Here is a 25,684-nt window from a genome sequence, read left to right on the forward strand (position 1 = left end):
TTCAAATGTCATTGCTGTATACTGAGTAAGCTTGAAAAACGGGAGATGAGAAAATCAAGTGGATATATTTCTGATTCAATCATTTTTTATAATATGAAATAAAAATATTTTATTATAAAAAATTTCCAAGTAAAATAGCTGATAAGATCGTGTTATTGAATTGAGTTGCAGAGTCGCAATTCTGTTTACAACTACAACTTTTACTCTTCCCATAAAAATGTACTTAACAATTATTTGTAGAGGGCCTACCATGTGCAAAGAAATACCTAGAGGCTCTTGGAGATACAAATTAGTTGAGACAGCCCTTTTCTCAATGAGTTTGTAATTTAATAGAGGATTCATTCCTTTATTCATTCAGTCATTTAGTCAGTAAACAATATTGATTGAATACCTACTGAGTGCAGGCATTGTGAAAGCAATGATCACACATTAGAAGAAAAGATAAGACTGATCCCTAGCCTTCAAAACTCATGATCTAATAGGAGCTCCCAAATCAAGAAAATACAGCAGAATAGTATGCTTGAATTATTTATTCATATTGAGTTAAAATATGTCACTTTTGGCTGGGATGCTCAAGGAAGACTTTCTTGAAGTTATACATCCAAATATTATAAGTCACTATATGAAATAAATGCTCAGAGCCTTCATTTTTTAAATTAATTACAAAAGAGGCACAAAAACCAAATGCAATACTGTAGATTTCCAAAATGGTCATAATCCTCTACCCCTGTCTATATTCACATCTTGTAAAATATGATGTATTTTTCCTCCATGAAGAGATGCCATCTGTTTCTCTACCTCTGGAATTTGGGTAGGCCTTGTGACTTGATTTTGCCCATAAAATATAGCAGATGTGATGTTGTGCCAATTCTCAGCCTTGGCCTCAAGCTTGCAAGCTTCTGCTCTCTTTCTTAGAATCCTCCTCAGCTTCCACGAATAAGCTTGGGCAAGCTTATTCATGATAAGAGATTGTATAGAAGAGAAATGTGCCATCCCAACTGAGTCCTTCTTAGATAGCTGCCACACAGCCAACGTAGCAGCTGATGTCATGCATTAGTGATATTAGGAGTTACGGCAAGAGCAACCCACATGGGACCATTTGAAATTGCCAAACCACCAAATTATGGATAAAGACAGATTTGTTGATTTATACCCCTACATTTTAGATGGTTTATTACACAGCAATAACTAGCTGATATGCCACTTAATCAAAATCTTCCTAATGCTTTAGAGTTGGGGGCAGTAGCACAGTAAATAGGTGGAACCGCATGTAGGAAAAAAATTTAATTACCAAGCTCTTAAGACCATTTATATGGCATATGTATTTTCTCGGAATTTTTTTTTAGCAAGCCAATCTTCTTTCCTATGGTGAATTCTTACGACAAATGTGGAGTTAGGATTTAATTCATGCATAGGCTATATTTCTTTCCAAAATGTTATATCAGATTAATAGGAAATAGGTATTTATTTTCACGAAAACAGTGTGCTGTAAATTTTTAGTGTTTTTTGTTTTATTTTCTGGGCAGCACTTTACAAGGTATAAGTGATACATTATGGTTTTATTCAGTTGCATCTTGGGATCGCTTGCAAGGATAATTTGTGATGAAAAATATAAATGGGCCACAGAGAATCAGTGAGACCCTATGCTGTGCTATACTTAAGGAATATAATGAGGAAGAAAGAATGGGAGACTTGGAGTCCAAACAACTATATTCAGAAAATGTAATTTCCCTTGTGTTTTTAGAAGATTATTTTTAATCTTCATAACTTTTTTCTTGTTTCCCAGAATTAAGAGGTAATGTGAAAACACAGCTGTTTAATGATTCTTTTTGTAACAAAAGACTGATTTTGATTCCTTTGTAAAAGGAAACCTGATTTGTCTGAATAAACCATATTTGCAAGCTTAATGTAATATGCATAATTATTTCATGCTTTTTTACATATTATTATTATTATTATTTTTGAAATGGAGTCCCACACTGTCGCCTAGGCTGGAGTGCAGTAGTGCAATCTTGGCTCACTGTAACCTCCGCCTCCCGGGTTCAAGCGATTCTCTTATCTCAGCCTCCCGAGTAGCTGGGATTACTGGGCTTCCTTACATATTCTTAAACATGTCCTTAATTTAGAGACAACACAGGTAGAAGAGAGAATTTCAGGTTTTCTTAAAATGTCCATATCTCTACCTGAAACAATTTTGTATGCCTTCAGAATGTTCATTAAATTTCCATCTGTATTATTATGTTATTCAAACTGGACATGGATCAGTTCCTCTCCTTTAAAAAAATAATTTACATAGAGCCTACCTTAATCCTGGGGATGGACAAGCATATAGGTAGACTTCAACCAACCTGAGCATCATCTTGTTGGAGAAAATGATAAGAATGTTATGTCTCCATTTCCCTGAGGAGGGTATTACTGAGGATAGAGGAACTTTATCATGCAGTTCATTTCACAGGGCTTCAGATATGAAGAAGTGTAGAGAGATGTTAATGGATAAACCAAACTTTGCAAAATATTTTAAAGAGGCTTATTTTGAGTCAATATGAGTGACTGTGGCCTGGGAAAAATAAAAACCCAAGAAGTCTTGAGTAATGGTCCCACAGTTTGGTTTTACACATTTTAGGGAGGCAGGAGTTACAGGTAAAGACATGAATCAATACATGGAAGGTCTGCATTGGTTTGGCCTTAAAAGGTGAGATATCTTTAAGATAAGCCTTAAATGGGGCTTATAGGTTATAGGTGGGTTTTCAGATTCTTTAATTTGTAATAGGTTAAAGGAGTAAGGCTCTGTTTAATACTTGAGGTCAGCAGAAAGAAATTTTTACAATAAGGATGCCAGAGTCAGCCACAATATACTGGGTCAAAAGGACCTGTTCAGCAAGACTGATGGCCTGACGTGACTTAACCCTTGCCTTGCATGGCTTAGGTCTTGTTTGTAATTTGGTATCTTATTGCCACAAAGTCTGTTTTGGCAGTCTATGATCTCTATCTTAACATTAATCCTGGTCAGTTGTGACTAAATTCCAAAATGGTGGGATGGGGTGTATAATGAGGTATGTCCAATATCCCTTACCGTCATGGCTGCTAACTCAGTTTTTAAGGTTTCTCTGGGGTTCCCTTGGTTAATAGGGGGTCCACTCAGTCAGTAGGGGATTAGGATTGTATTTCTAGTTTACAGGTAGCAGTCAGTACAGTGACTATGAACGTTTTCTATTTGTGCTAAGCAGGATGGCTTTTTAAAAAAGGTCACTCTGTCAGGTTCCTTTCCACAGTTAAAAATCCTTTTTTTCAAGGGAGGAAGAGATCATGTAATTGCCAGATATACCTTTGTTATATTTATTGTTGATAAATGAACTCAAACATCTCACAATTTGAAGACTGCACTCTTGGCACGTTCACATTAGTTAAGATTTCTGATTAAACTTCAGAAATAAAGGTAATTTTTAATTTTTTTTTTGTTTCTAAAAATGCAGCTGTCTTGGTGACAGCTTTTCTTGATCAGGTGTCAAGGTGAGCTGTCTTGGAGCTCTTAGGTAGAGGACTTCTCTGCCCGTGAAGACCTCAGAGAAGTCTTCAGTGTCTTCTAGTCATTTGCCCAGTAGTTTCTCCTGGTAGGAAAGGGCTTCTTAAATCATGTAAAAAGGTGTTGTGTTTACCTCAGCTGGAATTTTTCATATTGTATTTTACAGAGTTGTAGAAGCTTATTCAGTTTCTGTCTGACAGGTAAGGAGCTTAGAAGTCACTCTGTCCTCACAAACTGAAAATCAGTAACTCTTCTATGCAAAAAGCAAGGTGACAGGAAAATTGCTGTCCCCTAAACTGGAGAAACAGATAGATGGATAGAGAGAATCACTGTTTACCAGAGCAGAAACCCATAAGCAGAAACCTCCATGGGAACCAGTGCCTGGATAGGAAAACCTAAACTGTAATAGGCAAACTGCTGGAAGCTCAGTATGAATAAGTCTGAGCTAAAAACTCCATGGACCCCCCCACCTTCACTGATGCACTTTTTAAAGTTTTACTTTCACATGTTCTATAAACCTGGTTTATAGAGTGACGATGGGAGAAAAATCCCCTTGTGCCTCTGGTAGCGGGGAAGAGACAATTAACCATTTTGAAATATGCCAGAGCATTCTGTTCCTTTTAACAAGGCCTGTCCTCAAGAGAAATTGTTTTATCACAGCCTAACTTACTAGGGTTTAATCAGAGCCTAACTGACTTGGGGGAAGGGAATACCCAACTCCAGCCTACCTAGCTGTCCTTTCCCACCTAGAGGGAGAAAAAACTTAGAAGCACTTGTGAAGTTCACAGCCCAAGGGCACTGGCTCACTGAAAGATAAACCTAATCACAGAACTGTAGAATGCTTCCCCTCCCCTCATACCTTACCACCATGTCACCAAACGTTTACTTTTCAGAGTTCCTTTAGCCCAGTACAGTATGCCTAGCTTTCAACAAAAAATTACAAGGTATACTAAAAGGCAAAAAACACGATTTGAAAAGACAATGCAGTCACGTACCAGACTCATATATAGCAGGAATGTCGGAATTATAAGACTAGGAATTTAAAACACTAGAAAGGCTCTAACTGAAAAAGTAGACAACACAAAAGAACACATGGGTGAGGTAAGCAGAGAGATGAAAATTTTAAGAATCAGAAGTGCTGGAGACAACACTAACAGAAATGAAGAATGCCTTTGACAATGGGCTCATTAATAGACTGGATGCAGCTCAAGAAAGAATCTCTGAGCTTGAGGGTATGTCAATAGAAACTTCCAAAACTAAAAAAAGCAAAAGGATCAAAACAATAAAAAATAAAAAGGAACATAATCTCCAAGAACTGTAGGGCAACTACAAAAGGTACAACATACATGTAATGGGAGCATCAGAAGAGAAGAAAGACAGAAAGGAAGAGAAGAAATAGTTGAAGTAATAATGGCTGAGAATTTCCCTAAATTAATATCAAACAAAAACCCACAGATATAGGAAGCTGGATAAATGCCAAAACAAAATAAACCCCTCAAAATTGATACCTAGGCATATCATAATCAAACTACAGAAAAATCACACACAAAAAATATCGAAAGATCCAAAGGAAAAATAAAAAGCATGTATAAAGGAATAAAGAATTACATTTGACTTCCCCTCAGAAACCATGCAAGCATGAAAAGAGTGGGGTGAAATACTTAAAAAAGAAAATCCACCAATCTAAAGGTCTGTATCCTGAGAAATTATCCTTCAAAAGTAAATGTGAAATAAAGGACTTTTTCAGACAAAAATTGAGGGAGTTTGTTGTCAGTACACCTGACTTGCAAGAAATTATTAAAAGAAGTTCTTCCCAGAGAAGGCAGTTGATATGGGTCAGAAATTCAGATCTGCACAAAAAATGGAAAATCAGAAATGGAATAAGTGAAGATAAATTTTTCTTATTCTTAATTGATCTAACAAATAACAGTTTAAAATAATAACAGCCACCATGTATCCAATTATTATAGCTTATGTACAAGTGCAATGAATGACAGCAGTGGTATAAGGGATGGAAGGGAGGAATTAGGAATAGTGTAAGGCACTTGCATTACCCACAAAGGGGTATAGTGTTTTCTGAAAGTGGAATTGGATTAGTAGTACATTGCAAACTCCAGGGCAACCACTAAAAATAGTGAATAAAGAAATATAACTGATACACTAGGAGCAAAAATGGAATAACATAAAATGCTCAGTTAAAACCAAAAATGGCAGAAAAAGTGTGGAAGACAAATTGGAACAAAGTACGGGGGAAACAAATAGAAAATGGTAATAGACATGGTAGACAGACATCACTTCAAAAGTTGATGGTCTAAATACACCAAGTAAAAGACACTGTCCGAATGGATCAATCAACAAGACTCAACTATATGTTGTTTTCAAGAAGCTCACTTTCAATATAAAGGCACATAGATTAAAAGTAAAAAGATGGTTAGCATATACCATGCTAACACTAATCAAAACTAAGCTGAACTAGCTATATTAATTTCAGACAGAGTAGTCTTCAGAGCAAGGAAGTTTATTAGGACTCTGGGTTAATTCATAATTGTAAATGTTCCAAAAATATTTCAAAACATTCCAAAAACAAAGTCCTAACTAAATCCTGATTCTTAGACATTTGCCTCCAAATTATACTGTCAGTTTTTATCCAGTTGTCAGTATGTCAGTGGTTAGGCTTTAGTTCCTAAATACATAACCAGTGACCCTGCAGGAAGAAAACAGTACCACAATTTTCAGGTCAAGGCAGTTACTAAAATTTTCCATTATAAAGCACATTGTAAAAACTAAACAATAAAAGGTACTGGTTAAAAATGACTTTGGCACCAACTAAGCTTGGTCTTAATTCAGATTTGTAAAGCTGAGCTACTCAATGTAAGTGACTGCTTCCTGACTCAATTATTTTGTACTATAATAGTGTTTTGGATATAGGATTTTTGTGAGGATAGAATGAAATCATGTATATTAAGTATCTAGCACATAATGAATGTGTTATTCTTTAAAGAAAATGTATAAATAGAATAATTATAAAATGCAAATTCCACCCAACTTTGTTATCTTAATATTTAATGGTTTATTATTAGATTTTTCCCACTTAACAAGAATAAGAAGCTATCTAAATGTATCATCCAAATGTGTTTATGTGAATACACATGTATTCATATCCTGTACAGATTTGCTGTTTGATTAAAGCAGCTATGCTATGCAGAGCTTCACTATAAAGCTTTTTTGCTATTGTTAATGGAAACATGGTGCCATGTTGCTGTCTTAATCTTCTCTTTTCCAGCCTGGGAAAAACCTTCCACTGTTCCTTTGCTGGCTGCAGGAATGCTTGAGATGCATGCACCTATTCATTTTTAAAAATTTATTGAGCACATACTGTATGCCAGGCACTGTATGAGGTGCTAGGGAGGCAGTAGTGAATAAGTTCCATGCTTTCATGCAGTGTATCTTTTAGTGTGGAATCCTCAGTGCTCAGGCCATGGACTGGTACTGGTTTGTGGCCTGTTAGGAACCGAGCCACACAGCAGGAGGCGAGCAATGGGCAAGTGAGCATTACCAGCTGAGTTCTGCCTCTTGTCAGATCAGTGGACTCTTATGGGAGCACAAACCCTATCGTGAACCGTGCATGCAAGGGATCTAGGTTGTGCAGTCCTTATGAGAATCGAATGCCTGGTGATCCGAGGTGGAACAGTTTCATCCCAACACCATTCTCCCATCAATCCCCAACCTCCCAGGTCTGTGGAAAAAATTGTCTTCCATGAAACTGGTCCCTTGTGCCAAAAAGTTTGAGGACTGCTGTTCTAGTGGGAGAAACAGGCAAGAAATAAGAAAAGTAATAATCTTCAAATAATGATACTCTAAAGAAAATGAAAGAGTGACTTGGTAATGTATTCAGGTGAAAGGCATAATTGCATTACAGAGAGTCAAGGCAGGCTCTGAGAAGACAGGATTTTGAGCTGAAAATGACAAGAACTGGATACACAAAGAATAGGGCAACAAGCATGCCAGGCAGAGGCAACATCCTGTGCAAGGTCCCTGAGGTGGAAATAAGACAGTTTTACAAATCCCTGAGCAACTTGCATGTAAATCCAGTCAATCATTTTATTATTCACTAGACGAGCTCACCATTTAAAAGAACATGTCAGATTCCTTTTTAAAGTCATGAATCCAAACTTCTATGCAGTGGTTTCTAAACTATTGTGTGCTGAAAAGTCACCTGCAGAGTTGTTGAAAATGGTTTCCTGAGCTGTATCCTCAGAGAATTGGATTCAGCTTGTCAGCGAGGCCTGCAGATTTGCATTTGTAGCACACTCAGGTGATACCAAGGCTACTAGTCTGAGGGCCATTCTTGGAGAACTGCTGCTCTAATGTATGCTTTGTGAGTTTAGCATCTATTTGCTAAAAGTAAAGCATAACAACATTTTCTTTTGTGTAAAAGACCACACTGCATGCTGATGATCTGAAACTAGATTTTGGAGGTGAGTGGAAAAGTACACAAAACATTAAAGGTTGAAAGAAGTAGCCTCAATGTTTTATACTGCATTCAAAGCATCTATAGTAAGATGAGCTTAATTTCAATACAGCCAATTAGTAAAGGGTTAATGTCACTGTTTTTGTTTGAATCAGGTTCAAAAATTACTTTTTTAAAACACTGAAAAGACTTTAAATGAGAGATTACTGATTTTCTAAAGTTATTTTTATTTCTTGACTGCGAGATCACAGAAATTGTGTATTAAATCCTGTTAATCTGGAGAATATAGGAAGGTGGTTCTTTTCATCAACTGCCATTCAGGAGGACACATATGGAAAAGAGATGGAGAAAGGAAGAAGGACATCAGGCTAGTCAGCCAGATCCGCTCAAATCATTCTGGTCAGCTGAGCTGGGAGGATATATGTCAAAGAAGCCAATGTGTTCCTGTTCCTAGTAGTTGTTCTCAGGAAAGGATTTTATATGCAAATTGCCTGTGCTTTGAACATTGTGACGTTAATAGCATCAAGGATAGGATACGGATGATTAAAACAAAAGCTAACAGTTATCTAGCCCTTACTATATGCTACTGCTGTACTTGCTTTACATGATTCACTGATAACCCTCACAGCACACATGTGAAGTAGACGGTAATAGCATCTCATCTTATAGACAATGGAAGTGAGGCAAAGAGTGATTCAGTGATTTAGGTTACTAGGCAGTAAGTTGAAAAGCTGGGATTCAAATCTAGATGATTTGAATTCAGTCTGATCTCTTAGACAATGCATTATATCACCTCACATTTGAAAAAGTCTCTGAAGATTTTTCAGGATTTGTTCCTGTAAGCCATATGCACTCTTTTTTTTTTTTTTTTTTTTTTTGAGACGTAGTCTCACTCTGTTGCCCAGGCTGGAGTGCAGTGGCCGGATCTCAGCTCACTGCAAGCTCCACCTCCCGGGTTTACGCCATTCTGCCTCACCCTCCCGAGTAGCTGGGAGTACAGGCGCCCACCATCTCGCCCGGCTAGTTTTTTTGTATTTTTTTTTAGTAGAGATGGGGTTTCACCGTGTTAGCCAGGATGGTCTCGATCTCCTGACCTCGTGATTGGCCCGTCTCGGCCCCCCAAAGTGCTGGGATTACAGGCTTGAGCCACCGCGCCCGGCCCCATATGCACTCTTTTAAGTTATAATGCAAGGATTCCACAATTTCTTTCTGTTTTTAATCTATCTGCCTAGGTCTGAAAAACTGTTCCAAAGGAGGACACAGAGGGGAAGATTTTTGGTGTAGTCACTGCAAAGAAGAGTTTTGTATGACTTTCTAGTGTCATCTTGGGCAAATGACAAAAATGTTTTGAACAAGTTTTAGTTCCTGGAAAAGGATGACAATGTTTATTCCACAGAATTGGACAATTAAATGAGGATTTTTTCTGCCCTCGGTTACTGACATATTCTGCACTATTCAGGTGTCCGTTATTCAGGTGAGTGGACAATTTATATATAATTTGTGGGATTTTCAAGGGTCATTTGACTTGGATTTTTGCCTTACCTGCTGACATTAAGAACCTTGGTTAGATGTAACTCAACTGTAAGCCTTTGAATGACAGTAGGTCTAGAGTCTTCAGAAGATCTCCTCGGGCTATTTCTAAGTCAGGCTCAGGAAGACACACAACTAACTATGGACATGTTGTCTAGCGACTGCCAATATCAAACAAGTGTATATTTGCTAATTATAGCTATCATTGAGGCAGAATGGCAAGGGAGAGCAACAGAGTCCCAAAAGGAAATGTCAGCTGGACTTCCAGCACGATTTTTCATTTTCACTTACAGAAAAACAACCAAAGATAAATTTTGACAACTCAACTTAATGGTTCATGTCAACATCTGGTTCTGACAATAACTAGAATTATTACTTCAGGGGTTCCTAAGCACTGCATTTCACAGTTTTACATTCAGTATTTAGAATAATTCTTTAGACCAATTTTTAGGTATCACATTTTTTTAAAGGTGATTGACCTTATCCATAATCAAAAGAAATGAAATATCATTAAAATGACTAGGACTGCATTAATATATAGAGGTAGATTGTCTTTCTAGATGCTTTAACTATCTAACCTAGATCCAAGGAAGATAACTAGAAAAAATAAATAAGTGCAAGGTAAATTAATGAGTAATGAATCATTTTAACTTTTATTTGATTATTTTCATTTACAGTTCTGACACTGACACTTTTTTTAAAAAAAGAATTTTATGTAAAGATTGAACTTCAATAAAATAACTTAAAAAACATTTACATGTATATCACTAAATCTCCATAAAATATACAATACTCTTGATACAGCATAGGCTAGGATGACTTTGAAGGAAATGGTACACAGTCATAACTTTTAAGAGATATCCCATCTATCGCTTGTGAGAATAAATATTTATATTGAATTTGCCAAGACATCTGAAGTATTAAATACTATATAACATGCACTCAGAAATTAAAATATACAGTTTGAAATACATATATTTTAAAAGCATAAAACTGTGATTTGATTAATCTAGGTATACATTAGAACTTCTAAATAGAAATTTGAACATTTATTACAAATAAAAGATACTTTAACATCAAGTGATATATAGTCCAAAAGTTGCTAGGAAACAGTTTGGACATGTAGAATATAAATTTCTACTTTGGCTAGAGTTGTCTCTTCTTTTTTAACCTTTAAATGAGATGGAATAATGTTAGGTTTGCTAAAACTTTAAAACTTTACAAAATGTTGGTTACTCATTAGCTGCACGATCTACTTCTTTTTCTCATTTTTGCTGACATGACAAAATCAAACACATGAACTTAACTGTCTAAAATAAAAATGTGAATATTACTGCTAAATGAAGGTATTTAAAATTCCATAGACCAAATTACTCAAGTACAACAGACTATATTTTTACATATAAAGTAAAGATTTAATAAATTATATTGTTTTAGCTCACGAGCAAATTATAGGGATAAAACTTCTGAACATCAACACCCTTATAAAACACCTCTTTGATGATTATTGGCACACAAAAATTTCCTTCTCTAAAGAGACAAGATACAAGAAAGAGTTGGTAGCAGTTAGCTATTTGGCATTTTTAAATGATTGCTATTTCTAGAAAAATAGTAGCAGTATTGCTCACCTAGAAGAGCTGAATGTACCAACAGTTTATAGACTGCTACAGCCTGAACCATTTCATCAAATTGGCTTAACATTATTGTACATGAGGCTAAGAAGACTGGTAAAAGTGACAGAAAACAGGATGTAAAAATTAATCCAGAGAACAACTCTGAGCCTTCTTATTGGCAGCAGCTACATATGAGCTGTAAATTTTAACCACAATTTAATACATTTTGCTAAAAAGCACATATTATACATTCTCTGCTCCTGGTCTGATATAATCATCTATTTCTTTTACTCGTAGACACTGAAAAGGTCTTAATTTGGTAATTAAAAACTTGTCACAACAAATGAATAAAAGTCAGTTGTTAGGTACTTAGTATTAAGTTGACATTTTATAACTTGCAGTATGGTAAAAAAAATCTGATTATAACAAAATATCTCATTAATTTTGTTGTTTTTAATAATTGTGCTGATGAAATAAAACCAAAATAACATTCCAACTCTCTCTACTGTATTACAGTATTTATGAACTACGTATTAGTGTCACTAAATTCTGAGATTTTCTTAGATAAACATATGGATAGTGTTTTCTAAAACATTCTCCCATTTCCACCAACTTCTGGATCTGTGACTTATTATATTTTCAATATTATTTTGCTGTTGAAAAGCAAAAGGGTAAGTTGCCAGCTTATATTTTTCCTGATCATTCTTCCCCTGTATTACAGATACTGAAATTACAGTAAAAATGTCATAAATTCCTTGCTTTTACTGATTTCCCCTTTTAGAGTGAATAACTTAATATTTAGACTATCATGTACTAAAATCAGGTTCAGTGCTAAAATTAAATTATGAAAAAACACTCGGTATTCTCATAGCATTTTCTGTCAGGGAATTACTGCATATGGCTGGGAACAAAACTTAAAAAGTACACATTACCTTTTATTATTTACTATTTAAATCTTATATATATATTAAAAATAATTATGTTTTGGGAAATGATTGACTAAGGAGCAACAATCAAAATTATTAGGAATGTTTACATTGAAGAAAATTATTAACGGCAAACCCTTTTGACATATTCAGCCATACGTGTTTATATGCAGACGAAATGATATATCCTCTTAAGTCTAATGCAGATCAGCCATCCAGCTAAGCCTCAATAGGGATTCAGACCTTCTTCATTGCATTTTCCTAAAATATAATATACCGCTATCAAATCTGCAGCATGTTTTGAAGGAAATCTCTAATTTTGGTTGAAAGCATGATATGTAATCTGTGTCTGTTTTAATATGGTAGGTCAAATCACATCATATATAAATTGTCCTACAAAATATATATTTGATGATACTTCAAATGGAATGTTTCCAAGTTGATAGTGGTAGCCAAATATGCTGGGAACTTAAAAGGTGCCTAATATAAAAAAACCTGCAAAATTTAAACATTTAATTTTTAATATAATATAAATGTTCACCAAATCTAAAAATAATACCCTAATTGTATAAGGTTCCTTTTCAAGTAATTATTTGTTTCTAAAAAGTTATAAATCTTATACTGTGCCTCTCTGTCTTATACTTCAAAGATATGGAATATTATCTTTAACACTATATAAATAACAAATAGTCCTTTAAAGTAGGGGCTCAGGGGAATAGGGGAGGAGAACTGTGGCTAATTTTCCCTGTTATTATGTGCATTTATGGTTATAAAGTTGAAAACATTGTTTTCTTAGGGAGAACAGGCCATGTTCTGCTTTAGGAAGTAACAAGAGTCCAGTTTCTCCTTTAATAAAGTTACTGTGCATCAGCCCAGCTGAGTTTATAAGTATATAGTTAAGGCTATGTATACAATAAAGAGAATAATTGAGGCAATTATTTTGATAAGTCCAAAAACTAAATTTTTAGAGAGCACTTTATTGGTCTATTTTTTCTCCTTATTATATTTTGATTGTACCACATAGTAGCTCATTTTTCACTTCAATTTACCTGTGCAAAATATTAGGTAAGAAATTTCTTATGAGATAAGAAATATCAATAGAGTAATACTTTTCCCTATTAAATAATATCTGCTTTTCTGAGGAAAAAATCAATACTAATATTCCCTTGGAAATCAATTGTTAAAGCACCTAATTCAAGGAAAAAACCTCTCTAAAATATTAAATTTTTTTATTATATGAAATGACCAAAGGGAGAAAACTTTTTTGTTTTTGGTTAATGGATTTTTAGGGCACTAAAGTAACTGTTTAAATATTATACCTCTGGTGACTTAGAGAATGAACTTCCTCAGCTGTATTCTCAGCTTGATAACTGTGATAGGAAGAAGCCAGACGTTAAAAGAACAAAATACCTTGAAGACTGGCAGAAATACTTTGAATATGGAGATAGCCACCTTTTCTCTCCAAATACAGTACCTTATTAGATGTTTAGAGCCATTAAAAATGCATCAAACTGATGTATTCCTAACTGGCCACAGAAGATTCATTCATATTTTTCCTGGAACTAGCAACTAATTTTGTGAACAAGTAATTTTGTACATACTATATAGTTCTTAATAGAAAAGCAAAAATTAAGAGTTCAGTGATGAATTACCATAAAAACCAATGAACGCTTTGGAAAGACATTGTAGAAATATAGTTAAGTCTGCATTTCTTATAGACATGCTATATTAGAACAATTATCTGTTCCAATAGGAAATCTCAATTTTTAGACAAGAAGGAAAAAAAAACTAACCCAAGAATAAGAAAAACACAGAGAAAAATCTATGTATCTTTGTTTTTTCTGGTAAATTCTCAGGGAAATGAGAAAAGTGTGCAAAATAAAAACGAGTTTATGCTCTTTAAGTAAAAAAAGACAAGTAGAATTATATAATAATATGTAACAGTTCCCTTAGGAAGAGTTAATAAAAAGTTAAGAAAAAAGTCCCTTTTTTAAATTAAACAAACACCAATAACAGCAGGATTATTTCTGCCACTGATTTCCTTCCTCATTTTTGTTTCAAAAATTATTGTTTGAATAAAAGAAAGGGGAAAAATGGTTTGCTTGCAGCTATGTATGTAACACAAATGAAGGCACAAAACAGTAGGACTCCAGGGCCAATAAGGAAGGTGTAGTGATTTGGGCATGAACAAAAACTGACCCTGATATACAGTTAAAGATCTGGCACTATTTTGCATTTATAATTGCATACCTAAGTGACTAACCAATTTGGAACCCATAAAAACCTTTAATCTGTTAACTTTCTGACCATAAAAGGTACTTCTCAAAACTTCCTAACTCATCTGCGCAAATGTATGCCTTATCACTGATGCAAAAAAAGAAGTATGAAAATAACTCCTGACAGATTATATTTGCATAATGTTCAAAAGATACTATGCAGAGTCAGTCTCTGAAGAACTCCCAATATCTGAATTGGAGAGAAACAAAAATGTGGAATCCAAAGGAGACAGGGACAGCTGTGCCCTTGTAGGAGGCACTTTGGAATTTGCTGATGAAAGCTTAAATGGAATTTAGTTTGTTAACAGCTGATCAGAGATAAACCACTACTCTCTGTAGGAAAACTGAGGGCCAACAGGCCATCTTTTGACATAGAACACCCTTGGACCATCTCCCAGAATCCTTTATAAATATATTATACATATGTAATTTGGCTAGATTAGCACTGACTCTATTGCCACTAATAATTATAAATGGTCTTAGGAAAAAAGGATACCACTGAAGTCACTGGGTACAATATTCATTTTAGACTATTTCAGGAAGGCATTACACACATTTGCTTAAGAATTATTAGATTAAAATCTCTGTAAATATTTTTTAAAGTATTGTTCCTTGTTGGGGGGGGGAGAAAGTCATCATGGTTGTATCTTCCTCCTAATCAAGTATTCTAGAATATGAAGTCAATCAAAACTAGACTATGGAAAGAACTAGATTAGAAGCAGGGCAGTGAGGTTACCGATTACTGTTCTTCTCCCCCCAGTTTGTTTAAATAAATATATGAGCAGCTGAAAATTATTCCACATCAGAAGCATCATTGTCAGAAAGATGATAGTTACTTCCCTTTACCCGAATATATTCAATATATCTCCCTTCATCAGAATCTGAAGTGCCACATGTACATAGCCTGTTGTCAAAGAGTGATTCAATTTCCTCTAATTTTTTGCCTTTGGTCTCAGGAAGACAGCCGTAGATGAAAAGAAGTCCCACAGCAGCAAATCCAGCATAGAGGAAGAAAGCTCCTGCAACAGAAAATAATAGATACATGAATATGAATATATATGGAGAGGCTTAAGTTGGAAAGAGTACTTGATTTTGACTTTTTTTTTTCTGGTCAGTCATGCATAATCACAGTATGAAATGGACCAAAAAATTACTATGAGCCTGGTTTACTCCAGTTGTTCCAACTCTGTGAATATGATGCAATGTATCTTTCTAAACTCAAGTTCAGAAATTCAAGAATAATAGACCAGGCTCAGATGTAAGTTTAGCTTTGAAGCCTTTCCTCCCTTCCCTGACTAGAGGGAATTACTCTCTTCCATGTGCTATCACAGCATGTTGTTGGAGACCCCTAAAATAACCAAGAAATATTATAATTATGTATACACACGTATGCTTGCCTTGTCTATTACACTAGAGGCACTTTGAGGTCAGAAGAAGTTTCTTTCTTACTCATCTTGTAATTTCCAGAACCAAGTATAATGATGACATTGCAGAATGAATGCCTCAGTGGAATACATGGCAACTCCATCGTTCCAGTTTCTCATGTCCAAAGTCTGGGAGTCATCCTTAACTTCTACCTTACTCTCATGCCTAACATCCAATCTGTTAGGAGATCCCGTTGGTTCTACCTTCAAAATAGAACCCGAAGATGGCCACTTCTCACCACTGCCATAGATAAATGTGGTCTAAGGGCCATCTTCTCTCATCTGCACTATTGCAACCAGTTAGGAGACCTAACTGGTCTCCTTGTTCCTTCTCTTGGACCTCAACAGTCCATTTTTTTTTCATAGCACATGTCATCATCTGACATACTAGGATGTTTACTAGTTTGTTTTTTGTTTCCCTCCACTAGAATGTAAACTCCATGAAGTCAGAGAATTTTGTTTTGCTGTAAGATTATGTATGTCAATGCAGCACAGCCAGAAACACATTAATATTGCTAGTTTTATTTTCTAAGGGTCATGATAGCAAGCCTAGATGGATGAGATATATGAGTGTATGACTTGTTTATATTCTCTACACATTTCCAAGATGGACTTTTAAAATAATTGAATCCGCAGCAGCCTAGCCAACATGGTGAAACCGGTCTCTACCAAACACACACACACACACACACACACACACACATAATTGAATTGCCAATTTGAATATAAAAAACTCTACTTGTACTTTTGATGGTGGAAAACAACAAAGTAAAATGGAGCCCCTGTCTAATTTTAGGCTTTCAATCCAGACCATCATGTGTATAAGATGGGGGAAGTAAGATGAAAAATTAATGTGACAATTGGCTGGAGAAAGGATATCAGATTGGGAGTGGGAGTTTAAGTGTTGGCCACGTGACTTCTGGATAGTCATTTAACCTCTTCTCTGGGTCTCTGTTACCTCACTAAGTAAAATAAGGGGGTTTCTCAGCTCCTACTTAAGTGTTGGCAGTTTATGACTCTATACATTTTACAGCCAAAATCAGGAGCTGTATAGGAGATACAGTTAAGAGATGCTTGAGAGAGAGACCTGATCTGTGTAATGGGGAAAATAATTCCTGCTTTGCCCAACTGTAAAGAAGAGAAATAATGTATGTTACCATGCGCATTAGAATTCTGAATATCAGTTGCTCAAAAAAGTGATGGCCAGATTTTGTTAAATTCTACTAAATGACCAGGAAAGGAAGAGTTGCTATTAAGATACAGAATAAGAGATTAGTGTGACTAATTAATTGGGATGTCTTTACAAAAAGGGTGATACTGATAAGCTAGCTCTTGGAGAATGGGGGAATTTTGACAAAAAAATGAAAGGAGATGAAGTCCTGTGTTCTGAGTACAGATAAGCAAGACTGTGGAGGTAGGAAGAGAAATGGAATCTTTAGCAGGGAGGGACAAAGACTGGATGGTAATTATGATGAAGATAAAGAAAAAATAAGTACAGATGGTAAAACATTTTAGACTAAACTACGCTTCTAAACTACAAAATCTGTAACAGCAAACCCAGTTTGACTTTTAAATATAATGGTATAGTTTATCTTTATCATTATCTTTCACCATTTGGGAACAGTAGCATAATTAGAAGTAAAAAATCAAATCTGTCAGTGCTAAATTCCTATAGTTAAAAACATTAGTTGGGTTAGGAAGATTCCTGAAGTTGATTACAGATTCTTTCTTGTGACCTGGATTCCCAAAGCTGAATAATATCAAGGAATTGCTATTAAAATACAAGACCATTTTATAAAATCTGAGGAATCCAAAGCATGCAAATGCCAAAACTGCCTACTCAGTGTGGGTTCCAATGGTTAGACCTATGGCTAAGTCGCGGAGGAGTGTGGGCAGACCTGGGAGGCTGTGACCTGTTCCATGTCATGGTCAAATCAGTCACATATCTCAGTTTCTCATTTATTCCTCCCTTGGAATGAAAGTGGAAAGAAAAAATGTCTGTAATGAGTCCATCAGGACTAGTGAACACTGTAGATATTCCTCACCTTTATTCTAAGGATTTAAATCTTATTAGAGCCCTACATTAAGTTCTAGATTAAAACAACTATTTGACTGAATTACACAAATTGAGGACTCAAAGACCATGTTTGACTGAATTTCAGTAGTACCTCAAGAGAGAAGCTTTGACATAATGCCCCCCAAGGGATCTCTTTAGCCACATGTGCCATATATAAAATGGCATATTGGTGATATAGCAATGATACTTTTTAGTAATAAACATTATTGAATGGGGGCACAAGGCAGACCTGTGTAAGCAATATGGTTGAGTAAGGAATCAAATTTTGAGATTTTATGAAACAATAAAAAAGGAGGCAACAAAGAAGATATAACTATTTCCAGAGGAACACATGATTAGGATGTATATTTATTAAATCAGGAATCTAAATGCATAACTTACATAAACCAGTAACATGTAGATTACAATGAGACACAAAGAGGGGGAAAAAGTAGCCTGAACGAACTATTTTTCTACTACTAGAGAGTAGTAGACCAAATGGACCAGTGCTCTGACGTGAGAGAAGCTTAATGCAAGGCAAAATGCTTTTAGTTGTTTATTTTTGAAAGAATTCTGCTTATGCCCTATTTAAATTTCATTACTGTTGCCTCACTTTTCTCATGGTTTTCTGGCAGAATAAATTCAAGAAAAAGGAGCTTTGCTGTCAAAAGTATAATCATGTAAACTTTTATTATTTGGTCTATGCCTTTCTACGAAAAATGCTTTCTCAGGATGCCAGCATATATTTAGGTCTTCATATATTTAAGTGTTCTCTAGAATCAGTAAACACGAGGAAATATTTATTGTGCTCATATTTATTATGTCATGAAGATGAGTTTATGAATTTATGGAAAAATTTTAATTGCCAAATGGGATCCAGCTGAATATACTAAATATATATCCAGTTTAAAATGCCAGTGCATTTCCTTTCCAAAAAAATAAATATTTCAAATGCCTTAAGTAGTGATTAGGAGAGAGAAAAGTTTTATGAAGATAATAAAAGCATTAGATAAATACTATGAACTAAAATCAAATACCAATTCAGCATGTTCAGAAGAGACGGGAATAGATTTTTATAATGTTTCATCATATTCATCATTCATCTACAAAATTTATCCATTTATTTATTCACTTGACAAACACTTTGTGGTGCTTACCAGGTGAACAGGATGCCTTGGGAGGAACTGGGAATGTGACAATGAACAAGGCACAGTCCTGGCCCTCCAGGGATTTATGGTCTAGTAGAGGGAGCTAGGGGCAGACAAACCTGTTCTTGCGAAGAGGAATGATAAGTGCCCAGAGCACGGAATAAAGTGAGATTGCGGGGAGATCAGAGAAGGTCTTCTGGGAGAATGGTCTAAGCAGCAGGCATTCCATCTCTACCACAGAGACTTATGAGATTAGAATGAAACCTCACACTTCATCATGAATAATCCTACTGCAACCTATAAAGTCATGTGAACAATGCAGAAATCTTTTTTCTAAAAAGCAAAGTCTTTTCACTTTAGTACAAATGGATTCGAAGTAGCTCCCCGAAGTATTTTCCTGACTCAACCACTAAGCACTATTGTTTTTCATTTTGAATTATGGCCTCCATACATTTGCATTTGAAAACGTCTGTCACATTTACACTTTTGCAAGTGGTAAGTGCTGGTCTCAGAGGACAATGAAATGCACATGCACTGGCCTGAGCAGCACAGGTGATACAGTGGAAGGCATGGCCACAGCACAGAATACTGTTAAGCATTTGGGGAAGCTACTTTCAGCCCTATGCAGATTCTGCTCTTGGACTTGACGCTATGCCTGTCACAGGATATCTCATTGGTCCTAGACTCCCTGCCTATATCTTTTTACCATTTTCTGTTTTTTAGGTTTCTGTGAAACTAAAAGCTATGGTGTAAAGACTTCCACCTGGGGAGAGAGCTGGGTTGGGAGAGGGGTTGGGTGACAGCCCTAAGCACTGCAGGACAAGAAGCAATGCTGTTTAGGATAGGAGAATCCCTCTTTTCTTTTCCAGACACATTTCCAATGCCTTTGGAGGACAAGAAAACCACATGGAGATACTTATAACAGCAACATATAACCACATAGTCTCAATCACAAATGATACTCACAAATGATATTATAGTATATCTAAAAATAGAGTAATAAAATAAAAACAAAACTATGTTGGAAAAAATATTATCTTACCATAGTATGTAAGATATTCTGCTGTGTGTAAAAATGTTAGTGAAACCAGAACATTGAAAATCCAGTTTATTCCAGATGAACATGCATTTCCTGTACTTCTTGCCCAAAGGGGATATATTTCAGAATTCACAGTCCAAGGCATTGGTCCCATTCCTGAGAAATAAAACATTAAAAATTTTAGTAAAATAGCATGTAAGAAATTTGAAAAATTACAGTTTATGTACTCCAAAAAGAGGCAATTCAATTAATGCAACAGTAATAACAAAGTCTTTGTTTACCAGGTGCAAAGAAAACAAGATATAAAATAAGGCCCAGAAGTGCAGTCCAGGAATATGGAGTAGGGCAGAAATTGTAAGCCCAAAATATGTCTTCTGTTTTGAACTTGGTTTCATTTTCACACCTGAAAAATAATGCAATGTAAGTATTAATGTTTTAGACTACAGTTGCAGAATTCAATATGATCATATATATATATTTGGAAATTCCTTAATGTCTTAAGAAAAATAGTCCAAAATGTTTTTCTTAAAAAATAAGAACTAAATATACAGTATTAGATATGCAAGCTCACACAGGAATTTTAGAGCTAAGTATAATTCTAGAGCAAAACAAAGACACTGTTTTATAACCATTTCACATAAATTAGACATGATTTCCAATTAGTCCCTGGAAGCTGCAGTAATACTTCAGTACCACTGAGAGTCAGTATGTGGCAGTGAAAAGACCATGGAATTTGCAATCAGGACAAGATTCAAATTTCAGAGCCAAATACTTTTCATCTGATAAAATGGGGATAATACTTTGTAGACTATTTTATGGATTAGAAGGGTAACCTGTAAAGGGTGATGGGGTGGATGAGGGAAGCAAATGATTCTATCTGATTCCAAATAGCCCTCTCCCTTCCTGCTGTGTGTTCTTACTTCTCTACCAGTCACTCCCTGATGACCTTGCCTTCTTAATCCATAGTAAAGCAAAGTGTCCTACAGTTTAGATCGATTCTGAAGTTGAACTTCCAATTCTTTACCTTAATTGCACCTGAAGATATTACCAGACTCAAAAACATTCCTATCCGCTATTGTCAATTTAGAGTATTGTCCTGTCTCCTTCAACCTCTATCTTTGAACCTTATCATCCAAGCCTTATTGTTACAGTATTTATGAACTCATCATAACATTCCACCTGTCTGGAGGATTTGGGTGCCTGCTCAGTCTACCTCCTCTCATCCCCTGCCACATTCATTTATTTTTAATTCATTGGTCTCATTTTAAAAAATTATTTTAAGTTCCAGGATACATGCGCAGGATGTGCAGGTTTGTTACATAGGTAAATGTGTGCGGCAGTGGTTTGCTGCACCCATCAACCCATCACCTAGGTATTAAGCCCCATATGCATTATCTATGTATCCTGATGCTCTCCCTCCTCCCAGCCCCCACAGGCCCTAGTGTGCATTGTTCCCTTCTCTGTGTCAATGTGTTCTCATTGTTCAGCTCCCACTTATAAGTGAAAACATGTGGTGTGTGGTTTTCTGTGCTCCGTATAATGCACTGGTATTATGCTCCGTATAATTCCTTATTTAATCTCCAGAACTATAGAAAGAGCACTTTATAGTTTCCTTGATTTGGAACTATTTTACTTCAGACTTAGAGCCTTCCTTTTCTGATCACAACCACCACGTTGTTTATCTCCTCATTTCTGATAATCTGTGCTACACCCAGAACTGCCTTTGGATTATCTTTTCAGTATTCATTTACCTCACTACTCAGCTTACACCATGCCAATACAGGCATAACTTGGAGATATTCTGAGGTCAGTTCCAGACCACTGCAATAAAGTGGGTCACACAAATTTTTTGGTTTCCCACTGCATATAAAAGCTATGTTCCCATGAAAGTGTAGTCTATGAAGTGTTCAATAACATTGTCTAAAAATGTACAAATCTTAATTTTAAAATATTTTATTGCTAAAAAATGCTAACGATCATCTGCACCTTTCATGAGTCATCTTTGTGGTGGAGGGTCTTGCCTCAATGTTGAGGGCTGCTGACTGATTAGGGCAGAAGTTGCTGAAGGCTGGGGTGGCTGTGGCAATTTCTCAAAATAAGACAAGGAAGTTTGTCAAATTGACTGATTTTTCCCTTCACTAAATATTTCTCTGTAGCATGCATTGATGTTTGATAGCATTTTACCCAGATAACTTCTTTCAAAATTGCAGTCAATCCTCTCAAACTGTGCTACTGCTTCGTCAACTAAGTTCATGTGATACTCTAAATCCTTTGATATCATTTCAACAATGTTCATAGCACTTTCACCAGGAGTAGATTCCATCTCAGAAACTACTTTCTTTGTTCCTCCTTTATCCGTTCAAGTTTTATTATGAGATTGCAGCAATTCAGTCACATCTTCAGGCTCCACTTCTACAATCGTTCTCTTGCTGTTTTTCACTATATCTGAAGTTACTTTCTCCACTGAAGTCTTCAGCCCTTTAAAGTCATCCATGAAGGTTGGAATCAACTTCTTGCAAACTTCCAAACTCTTCATTTGGTATTTTGACCTCCTCCCATGAATCACAAATGTTTTTAATGGCATCCAGAATAGTGAATCCTTTCCAGAACATTTTCACTTTACTTGGCCCAGATCCATCTGAGAAATCACTATCTATAGCAGGTATGGCCTATGAAATGCATTTTTTAAATAATAAGACTTGAAAGTTGAAGTGACTCCTTGATGCATGGGCTGCAGAATGGATGCTGTGTTAGCAGGTATGAAAACAACATTCATCTTGTACATCTCCATCAGAGCCCTTGAGTGACCAGTGTCCTTGTTAATCAGCAGTAATATTTTGAAAGGAATCTTTTTTTTTTTTCTCCTGAGCAGTAGGTCTCCATAGTGGCTTAAAATATTCACCAAACTATGCTGTAAATATAAGTGCTGTCGTCCAGGCTTTGTTGTTTCATTTATAGAGCACAGGCTGAATAGATTTATCCCTTCTTAAGGGCTCTAGGATTTTTGGAGCAGCAAATGAGCATTGGCTTCAACTTAAAAGTCACCAGCTGCATTATCTCCTAACAAGAGACCCAGCATGTCCTTTGAAGCTAGGCATTGGCTTCTCCTCTCTAGCTATGAGAGTGCTGGATGGTGTCTTCTTCCAACAGAAGGCGGTTTCATCTACATTGAAAAATCTGTTGTTTGGTATAGCCACCTGATATGGCTTGGCTGTGTCTCCACCCAAATCTCATGTTGAATTGTAGTTTCCATAATCTCCATGTTGTGGGAGAAACCCAGTGGGAGGTAATTGAATCGGGGGTGGTTACCCTCATGCTGTTCTCATGACAGTGAGTGAGTTCTCATGAGATATGATGGTTTTATAAAGGGCTTTTCCCCTTTTTACTTGGCACTTCTCCTTCCTGCCACCATGTGAAGAGGACATGTTTGCTTCCCCTTCCTCCATGATTGTAAGTTTTCTCAGGCTTCCCCAGCCCTGCAGAACTGTGAGTCAATTAAACCTCTTTCCTTTATAAACCACCCAGTCTTAGGCAGTTATATACAGCAGCGTGAGACCAGACTAATACACTACCTTTATTAGATATCTTAGGTAGATGTTGTGGATAACTTGAGGCAGCTTCTCCATCAACACTTGCTGCCTCACTTCAAACAAGGTGTGAAGTGAAGACAGACAGCTTTTTTCCTTAACCCTCATGAACCAACCTCTGCTAGCCTCAAACTTTTCTTCTGCAGCTTCCTCCCCTCTCTCAGCCTTCATAAAATTAAATGGAATTAGAGACTTATTCTGGATTAGACTTGTGCTTAAGGGAATGTTGTGGCTGGTTTGATCATCTATCCAGACCACTCAAACTTTCTTCATATCGGCAAAAAGCCTGTTTCACTTTCTTATCATTTGTGTGTTCACTGGAGTAGCACTTTTAATATCCTTTAAGAATTTTCTTTTGTAGTCACAATTTGGCTATTTGGTGCAAGAGGCCTAGCTTTCAGCCTGTGTCAGCTTTCAATATGCCTTCCTCATTAATCTCAATTATTTCTAGCTTTTGATTTAAAGTGAGAGTCGTGCTACTATTCCTATCACTTGAACATTTAGAGGCCATCGTAGAGTTATTAATTGTAGTTTCTTAGGGAATAGAGAGGCTCCAGGAGAGGGAGACAAAAAAGGAAATGGCTGGTTGGTGGAGTGGTCAGAACACACACAACATTTACAATTAACTTTGACGTCTTATACGGGTGCAGTTTGTGATGCCCGACAACGATTACAATAGTAACATTAAAGATCACTGATCATCATAACAGATATAATAATGAAAAAGCCTGAAATAATGTGACATAAAGGCACTAAATGAGCACATACTGTTGGAAATATGGTGCCAATAGACTGGCTTGATGCAGGGCTGCCAGAAACCTTTAGTTAGTAAAACAAAATGCAATGTCTGTGAAGTGCAATGATGGCAAACACAATAAAATGAAGTATATACTGTCTTCACTGGCCTCTAGAATCCATTCTTCCTCTATTTTTGTCTGCCATTTTTCACCATTTGCATTCCCAACCCGGTGTGGCATTATTAACTTTCAACAACCACTTCTCAGAAACTGAGCAGTGTTACGAAACCATGCTGTTGGGCTCTATTAAAAGTTAATGCTATTTTATCTCAGTTGGTTCCCTAATGATGCTTATTTTATCCTTTAGAGTCTTCTCTACTGAATTATCTGCTTATCTAACAGCAGACATTCCATAAACTTTTGTCAACTATTGCCTCAATTAATTAAAATATTTCTTACCATCTTGTAGTCCTGAAATCTTTCCTTCTGTTTCCTATGTAGATGAACTTACCTCCTTTTTTGGGAAGATTTATCAATTTCAGTTGAGAAAAATAAAATAAAACCAGGAATTTGGAGATGCTTTGTAGGACTTGATACATTTGAATCTGAAGAACAGATCTTTTAACAATTGGAATTCTTTTAAAAGAATTGAGGGTCATTACTTTGAATATCAATTTTTCTCTATCAGCTTCTACTTTTCTATATTTTTCTCTCAATATTTGAGAAAAGAAAAAGTTTTTTAAAAAACATTGTAGGTAGGCTTCCTTCCTCCCTCCAGTGGTACATGTCTTTCACCCTTTCTGAGGACTGCCCCTCTTACCAGTGGTCTTGCATCTCATTCTCCTGCCTCTTCTGGGGTCACATTCCATCAATATCTCTTCTTTTCCTGCCCTATTTAGTTTCGTCCTGCTTGAGCCTTCCCTTCTGTCTACAATACACAAGGTCTCTCCTACTCAAATGTTCAACTCCTCTCATATTACTACAACTAGCTCTCCTGAAATACCAGAAGTTTATACTCATGAGCTCTACCTGACTACACACTCCTTCTTTACAGCCCAACTCTCCCACCCTCCCAGATGCTGGCTAAGTCTTACATGGTTTTTTTTCCTGGATATGTTCACACAAAAGTCATCAGTCCTCCTAAAATACAAATTCAGGTTTCTTGTCTTAATCTTGATGCTCTTTGATTACTCTGTGGTGCTTAATATTGCTGACAACTCTCCCTCCTTCTCTTCCCTCTTTGCTTTTATATCTGTATTTCCATTTTAGCTCTCTGACCTATATGTATTCATTGCTTTTTACATTGCCTCTTCCTCTTCTCAACCTCTAAATATAGGTGTCCTCTAAGGTTCTA

The 25,684-nt window shown here is 36.0% G+C and overlaps 2 protein-coding genes across 4 annotated transcripts in view; one reads left to right on the forward strand and one right to left on the reverse strand.

Moving 5' to 3' along the window:
- Positions 1 to 20,335, forward strand: part of C9H12orf40 (chromosome 9 C12orf40 homolog) — a 140,500-nt gene extending 120,165 nt beyond the window's left edge. For 2 of the 3 annotated variants that reach the window (XR_004176040.1, XR_004176039.1), the window contains 2 exons: positions 9,227 to 9,468; positions 20,291 to 20,335. The gene's annotated coding sequence lies outside the window, so the exon portion shown is untranslated. The remainder of the gene's footprint in view (positions 1 to 9,226; positions 9,469 to 20,290) is intronic. The other variant, XR_004176041.1, reaches the window with a different exon arrangement.
- Positions 10,151 to 25,684, reverse strand: part of SLC2A13 (solute carrier family 2 member 13) — a 351,023-nt gene continuing 335,489 nt past the window's right edge. Inside the window, exons 8-10 of the mRNA XM_017945781.3 lie at positions 20,288 to 20,409; positions 20,010 to 20,162; positions 10,151 to 15,358 (exon numbers count right to left, since the gene is read on the reverse strand). Of these exons, the coding sequence (XP_017801270.1) occupies positions 15,132 to 15,358; positions 20,010 to 20,162; positions 20,288 to 20,409 (502 nt within the window). The 3' untranslated portion in view covers positions 10,151 to 15,131. The remainder of the gene's footprint in view (positions 15,359 to 20,009; positions 20,163 to 20,287; positions 20,410 to 25,684) is intronic.

This window comes from Papio anubis, chromosome 9 (genome assembly GCF_008728515.1).
Source record: "Papio anubis isolate 15944 chromosome 9, Panubis1.0, whole genome shotgun sequence".
In the NCBI taxonomy this organism is placed as follows: Eukaryota; Metazoa; Chordata; class Mammalia; order Primates; family Cercopithecidae; genus Papio; species Papio anubis.